Consider the following 11,796-nt stretch of genomic DNA (forward strand, 5'->3'; position numbering starts at 1 on the left):
AGAGGTGCCTGTGCTTAAAGCAATTAAAAAGAAACAAAATAACTCCCTGTATGTTGTTACTAGTAGGTGTATTGCAGCCCTTCACAGAACTCTTAATTCCTATGTGTATTCCCAACTTTGCCCTTCTCATGACAAAAATCACCAAACCCTACTTAAATCAGAACCAATATCCCCAGCCCCAGTGGTATTAAAAGAAATGATACAGAACATCTTGCCTCTGGGCCCTGACTTCCTTATCTTCCAAGCCAGTGGTCCCTTTTACAATGTTACAGCTCTCCCAGCACTTCTGCAGAAGACAAAGATGAAAAAAGCATAGCTAACGTTAACTATTTCTAACGTCTGTGGGCAACAGTGCATGACACTGTCTCCACACTCAAAGGCAAGGGGCATCATTTTGGTTTCTTAAGCTTACTGTAGGCAAAAAGCAGTACTTAAAGACTTTCCAGAATGTTCAGGTATCTTGTGGCTGATCTATAACTGCACCTTTCGGCTTTACCGTGCACTCTACTTCATTTTTCTGCTCTACCCACAAGAGCGTTTAAGCCCTATTAGAAACTTTTGTAGAGTTCAATGCAATTGTCATTCTGAATGTTTGTTTTTTCTTATTCATACAGGTTACAATGGCATCTGTAAGAAGTCAGAAAGGCAACTGGTAGAACTGATGTCTATTCTCCAGTAGCTCTTAATTGAAGTGTGGATTAAAAATCTATTAACTTTTTTTGGATCATTTTTAATTAGGTTGTTGTTGTGTTTGTGGTTTTTTTAAGTTGCTGGAAAACCACAGCTACTAAAATTTTTTATTTATTTAATCTTTAAAAAAAATTAATTTTTTTCTACAAAAATGCCAATAAAAAAAAGTCTTTTAAAAGAATTTTTTTCTAAGTAATGACAAAAAGAATTCTAGAAAGTTGTTTTAGAGAGGCTGTAACAACTGGCAGAAATTTTAAAACTGCACAAAACTCTAAACATGAAAGCACTGATGTGAAATTATCTTGATAATGGCTTCATTAAAAATAAAAATCCCAGCTGAGTTTATCTGGAAGATCAAAGAATTTTGAGTGTGATATTTCAAATGAAACGAATGCATATAAAAGAGAAAACAAAATGTTACTATGAACATTTGGAATCAGAAACCACTCAGCTGCACAGGATTCCTGTAAACAGGAACTATACAAAATCACCCCATTCTGTGTATTTACTGATGCTTATGAATTCTAGCTAGAAGTGCACAAATTCTTTACATTTCCCTTTCCTTAAATTCTTACTGATTTGAAGCTTCTCCTCGCTATTATTTGTCAACTTTTCTTCCTCCTTTTATGCAATCCTTACTTTTCTGAGTTTTCTATGCTGTTAGATGTGGGCTCTTTCACCACTTATCAGACAGTATATGTTCTAGTTTAGTCACACAGACCTGATCAAATTCCTGCTAGAAAGAGCTGGAAGAAGCATTTAATTTCAATATCTTGAAGTATTTCAAGCCCTTCTTCCCTCCCTTCCTTTAAGATGTGATGTTTACAGTTTGCTCCACTGTACTTACGTGTGTTAATTTTCTGGAGGGAAATGTGTTTTTCCAACTGTCGTCGTAACTTTACTTCAGCTCCGTATTTACCTAGCGTACCATTGTCTGCCAGAATGAAGTGGGTATGGGAACTGTTGAGCACAGAGAGCTTACTTAGAGGGTTTGACATTGTTTGGTAAACCCGTGTTACCTGTGTGTCAAAAGGATAGATGCACCTAGATTAGAACTAAGAACTAAATGTGAAAATCCCCCACGCCGCCCAACAGAAGCACATGCCTTATGAGGAAACACATCAACCAGACCTTTATAACCAAAAATAGAGGAGAATTAGAAATGGAGCTTGCTTTTACATTCAAAACTTGAACTCTTCACAGCAGTGTTTTCTTTGGAGGATGACAGTCACATCTGTGCACTCTCCTGCGTGTTCCCCTAAGCTCATTAATGTACTCTCCTTGATCACACACTGTTACATAATCCTCTTACTGCATCAGAAAATACATTCTCATTTGGAGTTACTAGTAATTAATGTGCCACTGCAGAGTACCCATCTACAATAAACGCCAGTCTCGTACACATAAAGGCCCTTACATGATTTATAGAAGTCTCAGCATGCCACACTGAAGTTAGGAGCTAAAACTCTTTTGTCACCACAGAGAGGTCTCTAATATTGAAAGCAATGGAAACCTCACTAGCTCCATATTTACTTTGAGGTCATATATGACAACCTGACAAATCTATTTAAACAACAACTTTTCTTCAAGAAATCATTTATTTCAGCTGTTAGGCATGCTTTAGAAACAGTGAAAATATTAATACTCCAAAAAGATGAACAGTGTATTTTGTTACACAACTGACATTGCTAATTACACAGGAGTTTCCTTAAAGACTTACATCTTTTCCTATCAGATCTTCCTTGTTTTCTACAATGCCCCACGGTGCAATTCCTATGGCACATATTCGTCCTCTGGATTTGGAAGAATGATCTTTCAAGGCATCTCCCACATGACGAATGACACCTATAGGTACAATTAATTTAATTGATTCTTGGCACTTTTGAGAGATCACTAAACAACAGAATTTTCTTCTTGCCTTTCACAGAGCTACCTGCTTTTCTGGACTGCTTTCACTACTAAACTGGTATCTCTACTTTATAATAGAACATGCGATGCAGACAAACCCATGCTTCTATTTTGCAATAGCTGCGTGTAAATCCTATTGCCTTTTTACATCCTTGTTCTGAATTCAATGAAGTCTTTGAAAGACTTACCCAGTTACTTAACTTGCCAGTGTAATCTGTACCATTGTCTGGAACTATATTATTCATTGCACACAATGCTAAATACATATGGAATACTATCACTGGGGTCTGAGCAAGCAAAAAACCCCAACCCTATAGTTATTTAAGAAATATTTTTTCACTTAAAAATTATTCTGAATAGCAATCATCACCTTCCCTTAAAGACATTAGACCTTTGTTGTAAAACGAAGGTCAAAGGAATTAATTCTTATCTTACATAGTTTTCTGAGAAATAACTTGATATAAAGATTTATTTCAGCTAAATAAAGATATTGTTATAGAAATATTATAATGAAAGTTTGCATCTGATTGTTTTTTTGAAGATTGCTCAGAATTGATATTAACATAAATGAAATTAATTAGAAACCAACTGGTCTCAAAATGTAACAATATATAGGGAATCATCAAAACAGCTATTTTTCAACATGTCTTTCAAATTTTGGACACCATATCAGACACCGGTTTTTTGACAGAATCCAGGAACAGTGCCAAAAACCTCCTGGTGGAGTTATGTGGAGTTGCTGTACAAATGATGTTTTAGATATGGTCAAAAAGGAAACACAGAAACACAAAACCGTTTCAGGTGGCCAGAAGACTGGAGGAAAATGCAAACAGGAGATTGCCATGTCTTCAAGTAGAGACATTTACAACTGACTTCAGGTTTGTGTTTCAAGATTTCTAATTTACAGTTATAGAATCACAGAATAGTTTGGGTTGGAAGGGACCTCTAAAGGTCATCTAGGCCACCCCCCCCTGCCGTGGGCAGGGACATCTTCAACTAGAGCAGGTTGCTCGGAGCCTCATCCAACCTGACCTGGAATGTTTCCAGGGATGGGGCATTCACCACCTCTCTGGGCAACCTGTGCCAGTGTTTCACCACCCCCAGCATAAAAAATTTCTTCTAGTCATTCATTTAAGAACAAATACCTTATAAAATTACAAGGCAGAGCATGTGCACACATGGTGGTGGGTGATCCCATGGAGACAGTGACTCAAGGACATGGCATTTAAGGTGGATTATCAATTTATCACCAACTCTCAGAGAGATCACACAGCCTAAAGGCTAACTCAGTCCTTGCCTGCATGAACAGGGAAGTATCAAATGGAAGCAGAAAGGCTGTTTTACTTCAGGGATTAAAAGCTTCATCAAGCACTGTCTCAAAAATTGCAGCGTCCAAAATTCAAGAAGGCTGTTAAAAAACTAGAGAGAGTTCAAAGCAGAGGTGTGATAATGACTGAAGGACTGGAAAACATGCTTAGCATGAGAGTTTTATGGAACTCAGCCTGTGCAGTTTGACAAAAGTGCTGTGTATGAAAACATGCTCAGAAAATATACTTTTAGTAACAGAAAGATCTTTGTACAAAAAAAACAGTAAGAAGCTAAAGCTAGGCAAATTTGGAGTAGGAGATTTCTAAACTACAAGGATATTCAACCACTGAAAAAAAATGTATTATAACTAGTGGTAGATTCCTTGCTACTGAAACCAAGGATGACAATTTTTTTCAGGGGAAACACCGAGTAATGCGAATCAATATTGACCCAGGAAAATCTTATGGTCTGGGCTGGGTAGGAGATTAACACAAATGATTACAATGCTCCTTTTTTTGGTCTAGTGGCTAATGACTCATTCATGTAGACTTAAATCTTCTGCCTGTGGGAAAGATTAGTGAATGAACGTCACTGAATTCTTAAGTAAACTAAAAATGCTGGTAATTGCTTACCTGTACTAACACCTCCAGTGAAAATCCAAGCTCCTGTGGTCATGGCAGCCTTTATCAGACCTTTTCCGAATACTTGCTTTAATTTAGGTTGCATTTCAAAGTTCTGGAGGCCTCCATGGACAGAGATTAAGAGTTTGGGCAGCTCCAGTTGCCAGTCTTTCACCATGAGATGCAGCAGAGAATCTGGTTTAGTGTCATATGACACACGGATATACTGCAAGGAGCAATGTGTAATATTATTATTCCATCTGCCTATTGACTGAATGGTTACATTAAGCCTTCCATCTCAAAGAAAGATTTTTACAGTTTTTAAGCAACACATTATTAAATTTCTCTTCTGCTTACGATTAGAAAAAACATGTTGAAACCTTTCACTTTGCTATTGAGAATTTACCATTCACTTCATGAATTTTAAAAGCACCACTATCCTCTCTTCACCTGCAAAACTGACGACAATCAAGTGATCCTAAGCTCTTATTACAAATCTGCATTGTTGGAAGCCACCTATTTAAAATGACTGGAAGGTGTTTTGTATTGTTCCTAAAACCTCTGGTTTGACTGCTAAAGAGAAGCAACAACCTTCATAAGAAATAGGAGGCTTATGTTACATCTTATCCCATTCACTGCTGATGCACACTCTTCTGCCTCCAAAGCAATGATTTGCATTCTTCTCAGTTTAGTTCCACCATTGTGATTTCTTTTGAAACTACTACTCTATCAACTATGAAATAAACTCGTGTTTACTTCTGCTTTAAAAACAAACACACCACCACTAACAAAAACTACCAACCTCTTCCATACATTTTGGACAAGTTTTTGCAGTGTGGTTGTCTCGAGTGGCAGTCTCAGCGGAGAGATAAGAAAGCAAACAGGCAAAGAAACAAATCTAGGTTTGGATTTGTTCAGAAGAGAGGCAAAACAGAAAGAGATTTTTTGCAGAAGCTTGACTTGCTGTTAATTCTACTGCTAAGAAAACTCAAGTCCATTTTCCAGCTCTGTCAGGCCTCTGTCTTTCAGGAAGGCATGATTAATTTCTATGTTCATTAGACTTCAAACCTTAGAAAAAAATCTGTATCCATGCTGGGTTATTTGGCCCACAAATCTAATACAAACAGATGGAATCTTGGGCGTTAATACATGCAGCTGCCTCCTTAGCTGATATTTACTGACAGTAACTTCAATCAAACTGCTTCATCAAGACATTATAAGGTGCTTCCTAAGTAGATATTATTCTTCTCTTGCCTTTTCTCACTTTCTCTTTTTGAGCATCTTGTCCACACCTTTCTGAGACAGCAGAGACCTCCTTTGATTTCAATGGATTATGCACCGAGTGAGCTGGAATCCTGACACATATCTATTAAGTTAACAAACCAGATGAATACCTTAGGGTAGCCTATGCTCCTTACCATGGCCTTATTTGAATGTCCTCCTCCTTGGAATTCAAGGTTTCCATAGGCATCAGTTGGGTATGTTTGAGTGTGTTTACTGACGGACCATTTCTCTGGCTGAGCTTCCACTTGCTTTGTTTCTTCTCCATTTTTATTAGCTGTTATACTTGGAGGAGGTGGAATATGTTGGCTAATGAGCTGGCCACAGCAGCACCTGTAAGTTAAAATTTGAAGTGACTTTGATTACAGTATCTTCAATATTGGATGGTCATTTAAAAAAAAAAAAAAAAAAAGAATAACTCAGAAATTAGATTTTCAACTGACCATACCTTGCTCTACATGAATCACAGAAACACCTCTTCTAGGTCATATCTGTTGTATTTGCACACACACATATGCCAGAATTACCAGCCCACAGGTGTTTCTTAACAAGCAAAGATAAAAAATTTCGCTTCACTTCTGTTATACACTGGAAAGCTGTTCTAGGCTAAAGGACAGGGAAGGAGGAAGAATGCAGAACAGGAGCAGTGACCATCTGTTTCTTACTCAGAGGTGACAGCTAGCATGTGACATAAACTGTTATGTTATCCAAACAAGCTGGACCACAATTTAGCTAGCCCATGCAGTAGCAGTAATATTAATATTTGGACTAAAAATTCCAGTCCCGCTGTACAGTATTGTTACTAGTAGTGTCATACCAACTGTGAAGAATGGTACCACTTGCTTCACAGTGCACATTATTGCACTCTTGCTTTCAGAATTCAGTATGAACTTATGCTCTGGTTTGCAAAGCTAGGAACTAACAACTCACTGCCTCTCCTGCTGCCCAGCCTTATCATCTCTGTATGACATGTCCCATGGCTCTGTACAGACTCCAGTGCAAGTATGTCTTGCACTTTTGTTCCCCTGTCATCTCCCTTTAAGGGCAGTGAGTAAACTGGGTCTCAGTTTCACATGCCTAAATCCAAATCAAGTCCAGTTTCTTCAGTATTAACCTTTTCTGTTGGCCAAAACAAAAATTTCAAATGTTACCTGCTAACGTCTTTGTTGTTCGCAATTACATAGATGCATTCTCTTTTTGAAAAGGTCTTCTCTATCCAAGCCTTTTGACCCTTAAAAGGGAGAAGAAATAAGAAGAAGCATATTGAAATATTTTTGTGTGGCAGGTATAGTAACATTTGCCTTCTATTTTCAGCTACTGTTTTCAAAAACAAGCACTGAATTCATTAAATCACTTTTAAACACCAGATACATCTACTCATGAAGCAAGTAGGTGATGTAAATTTTCCATGACTTGGATAAAATTTAAACCTCGAATGTGTGTGAAAACCTTTATGCGCAACGATGTCTTTAAGTTACAATGTTTATCTGAAGGTCTACCAAAAAATGCAGCTGCTTCTTCCTATTTTAGAAAACAGTAAATGGACTCAAAGTAGTACAGAAAAACAGTGTAAGTTGTGACATAAATAGATTAATAGTATTTACTTCAAATAATACTTTTGTATTGTTCTTTGTATGTAGAAACTGCTTCCCAAAAAACTTCCCCTGCTTGATTAACAATCTTCTCAAAATCATTTTTTCCCATTGTAAATCAAGTTCCAGTCATTCCTAAGGCATCTTACTCTTAACGAGACGTTGTCTCAGGAGGAGGTATTCCTTAAACTGAAAGAACATTTGACAGAAAAAGTACAAACTCTTCAGGCATGGTGTATCTGTGAAACAGGAGGAGGAAAACAATCTTGAAGACAAAATAAAATTGTGTTGGCCTATTATACTGGGTTTGCAAACCAGAATTAGACCAAGCTCACAGCCATTTTAAAAACAACGATGTGTAGGCAAGCTAGAACAAAATCATAGATCTGTGCAATGCAGTTAGAAAGTCTGTTGCAGAAGTGTAGTCCAGTTGAGTTTGGGAACACTGAGGGAGTGAGTTCAGAAATAGCTGCAGGCCAGAGTTTCCCATAGTTTCTTACCTGCAGACCTCAGGCCTTCTCTGTCCCTGCAACCATCAACAAGGCAAAGTATCGTCATGATTGCAATAATAAACCAACATTTAGTGGTGAATTTAAAAAAGTGAACTCAAAAGCAGCCTTTTAATTTTAAAGGAATGAAAAATGTTAAAAAGCACTCACGATTCGATGACAGCGATAACTTTGCCTTGCTGATGAAAGCTGCTTCTTCTGAGTTTGAATTAGGGAATTGTGTCTTAATTCATTTTTCAAGTAGCAAGCACATATTGCATGTTTTGCTTTAGTTTCCTTTGTGGAAGTGAAATGAAATTTTTGCAGAGACAAAAGCTAAAAACGACACGAGAACTTTCAGGGTGCTCCAACAAAAAAAAATGGGCCTTTCCTAGAGAAAGAACTAAAAACCTTGCTGACTTCCTGGCTTAAGAAAGACAGCTGCAGATTTCTGTCAGATGAATGCTCTGTCAGCCTGTCTGGTAATAGCTTCGAGACTGGACTAGCCCCCTAAGTGCTGCACAGTCTACAGCATGATGAATAGAGGGTGTGGTAGTTCATCTTTTTTTCTTGTGTGAGGCAAGAGCTGTCTCTGAAGTTCCTTTGTTTGTTCACTTGTTAGTTCCTGTCTGGCTTCTTCGTTTTCTCCATTGTGTTTGAAATAACAGGAGACTACTTGAAGTTCCCTCATTGCAAATAATTGCAAGTAAGTTGCAAACCCAAGCTTCTACTTCATGAAAAAGCTGTCCATAATCTATCCAGTTACGTAAACATTTGCCTCTTTCAGGTGCCTCTGAGCCAGAATGCCTTGACGGTCAGTGGTCTGGAAGATCCTCCGCTTCTGCTCTCCGCTCTAATATACTTACTGATTTACCAAGGCAGAACCACCTCATTTCATTTTAAAAGGAGTTGTTCGGGAGCTCATAACACCACAGAGCAAGGAAGAGTTAAGAACTCATTAGACAAAACTTTATGTAGCTTACAATGTTACTTGCTTCCTGAATGACAAGGCATACATTTCAGGCATTTAGCAGAAAGAGCTTGATTACGTAGCAAATTTTGAAGGAAGAGAGTATTAAATTTAATATCTAAAGGCCATGTGATTTAGTCAGCTTTCCTGTCTCGTCTCCATACATTCCTTCTTCAAAGGAACCTAAAAAGCCTTTGTTCCCAAAAATATTTAAAAGGTTCTTTTTATACACTTTCTGGCAAGGCTTTTACAAGATGACAGGTTTTAGCAATAGTATTATTAGAAAGAGAACTCAGAAAATGCTTTCGTTTTATAGCATCAGAGTCTAGTTATTGAGGTGCAGTTCTAGAAAAGTACAGAAGAAAACACTCAAGACAGGGAGATCCATGAGGCTCTGTGGTATGCGGAGGTGGATGGTTACATCAAACAAATGCCGTTTACCTGTTCAGAACCAGATTTTGCTAATTCACAGGTATTCAAGGCTGTTCAAAGTATTCAGAGAGCCAAAAATATTCTATTTGATTGGAATTACTCTAGTTTTTCAAAATTAATCCAAACCCACAGTGTCCAAATTCACTGCTGTTTTACAACTATGTCCAATGTTGTTACTTGTGCTTATACATACCATACTAGCTTATGACCTTTAATGTTATAAAATGAGCTTAACAGGAACCTGTTGCAGAGGTTACATAATTTACCTACTTTTTAAATTATATATTTTCATTTTTAATTAATTTAGGTTTTATTATTATAATAAATATTTTAAACATATCCACTTTTTTCCCTGAATAAAATTTTAGACTTCTGTGTGGTCTCTGATAACTCCTTGACTGAGTGACACTAATGCCCAAAACAATCCCACAGTGCAGGAAACACTCTTCAAAATATAAATGGTAACAGATGCTGCACATTTAACTGTTCTGTAGAGAATACTGGAAAAGGCAAGCTAGAAATATCAAAACAACTTGGATTTTTACACCATGTCATTGAGTACTGCTTTACCTTATTCCTTGTAGCTTACCACAGAACAGAGTTTTCTTTGCTATTTTGTGTGCTTCATGTAAAAACAGTTAATTTACCACTGGATTAAGTCACAGACTTAATATCTGTGTTTGGAAGGAAACTCTTGCATCTTCATATCGAAAATGTGCTCTACAATACAGCTGAGCTCTCAGCTGTGCAGTCGTTCTTAAAACCCCTCTCATAGGAGGTCTATTATCTACTGCTACATTGGAAAAAACCTTACATACTCACACCTAAAAACCCCGTTAGAAATCAGCCGCTATAGGCACTACAGTTGGACAACACATCATGCTTTACTGGCTTATTTTTCTGTGCTAATGAGAGGAAGGCAAAAGCAGGCATTACAGACTGGGGAAATAAAACCTCAGCACATTTGGTCAGCCTTTGAAGTTTCACTGCTTTTGTCTATTTAATCTGCTTAACCAAAGCTTCATTATAATCCAGTGCAAATACTTGAGCAGAAACATTCACTGTCAGAAAAACAGGCACTTTCCCCATTTCTTTGATACAGACTCTGTACATTTCTCTCTCTGGATTGAAATTTATTTGGTTTCTTGAGGAAAAATGTAAGTACACATACTGCCTCTTGTGTGTTTGAAAAAAATAAGCGCTTTTTAACAGCCTTGGAAAGGATGAATTGTTAAAGGACTATGACAGATCAGCTACAGTTTTCAGACCAACGGCCAGTGGGAGTATTAGGTTGATAGACAAACAGTTGCTGCCAGCAAGATTATGGCACTGAAAAACACTACACGTCTTCCATTCAACCTCTAAGAAACACAAAAAAGCAAGATCCCAACTTGTTGATAGTAGTGAAGTTCAAACCTGCTTATTATTGCAAATCCTGAATGTACTAATCAGAATCTGATTTTGAAAAAAACACATTTCAGATGTTCAGTGGCATATTTGTTCTTCTTCATGAAAACTGACAACGGATCTCCTAAATTATGATAAAAACAAACCAAAACAAAACCACTGCTAATTCTTGGTCTTCAGCCTAGAAATCAGTATGTTGCTGAGAAGCAGTATGAATTAATACTGGGTTTATATTATTCCACTTTATGGATTTGCTAGTTTCCCTTTAGCATTAAAAGAGGGTATCCTCCTGCAGAAAGGAATAGAAATCAGTGTTGCTGGTTTGTAAATCATGTGTTAACAAAATCAAGACCCTAAACAAAGGCACCTTTCTAATATAGCCATTAATAAACACAAGAACTAGTTCTATAAAGACCAGTTGTCCTTTGACTTTCACAAACGAACTACACTATCTGCTGAGAAACATGCATATCTAGGGCTGCAGACATGCAGTAACTGAGGAGAAAATTTTCTCTCACCACCACACACAGACAATTCCAGTTTGCTGCTAAATTAACATTAAATTTTATGTATTTCACTTCATATATAACCAACCATTCAATGAACAAGTACTGGGCCTGAATTTCAGGCTGTACCGAAACAGAGCCCGTAGCTCTGTTTCACTGCAGCTTCATGCAAGAGCAGCAGGTGGGCTCTGGACCAATGCACCTCTGGTGAAAATCCAGGGTGGGAGTCAACACAGGAGAGCAAAGCCACTGGAAACATCATGCTACAAACCCTTACATGCCATAGTGCCACCAGAAGCTGTGAATTTCAGTCATATACCTCTGCAGGATAGCAGCAGTATTTAGTGTCTCTGAATAATCATGATAGAACTACCACCAAAGGAAATGAAAGAATTTGGGGAGTGAAAGGGGGGCAGGGATGAGAGTCGTAGTATTGTTGGAGCACATCCAAAGCCCAAACTCAACCAGACCTAAAGCCAACGTAGTCAGCCCTCTCAACTGCCATGATCCCCAAAGAGAGACCCTCCATGCAACAGGGACACATGTCTTTGCTGGATGGCTTGGCATGCTTGACTTGGTCACAGGATGGGAAGT

General features: G+C 37.8%; 1 protein-coding gene across 1 annotated transcript in view; it reads right to left on the minus strand.

The window, feature by feature from the left end:
• Positions 1–11,486, minus strand: part of TRPM1 (transient receptor potential cation channel, subfamily M, member 1) — a 50,880-nt gene extending 39,394 nt beyond the window's left edge. Inside the window, 7 exon segments of the mRNA XM_009330094.1 lie at positions 1,538–1,709; positions 2,411–2,535; positions 4,539–4,752; positions 5,945–6,140; positions 6,959–7,038; positions 9,299–9,339; positions 11,480–11,486. Of these exon segments, the coding sequence (XP_009328369.1) occupies positions 1,538–1,709; positions 2,411–2,535; positions 4,539–4,752; positions 5,945–6,140; positions 6,959–7,038; positions 9,299–9,339; positions 11,480–11,486 (835 nt within the window).
• Between the last annotated feature and the right edge of the window lie 310 nt (positions 11,487–11,796).

Source organism: Pygoscelis adeliae, unplaced genomic scaffold (genome assembly GCF_000699105.1).
Source record: "Pygoscelis adeliae isolate BGI_AS28 unplaced genomic scaffold, ASM69910v1 Scaffold298, whole genome shotgun sequence".
In the NCBI taxonomy this organism is placed as follows: domain Eukaryota; kingdom Metazoa; phylum Chordata; class Aves; order Sphenisciformes; family Spheniscidae; genus Pygoscelis; species Pygoscelis adeliae.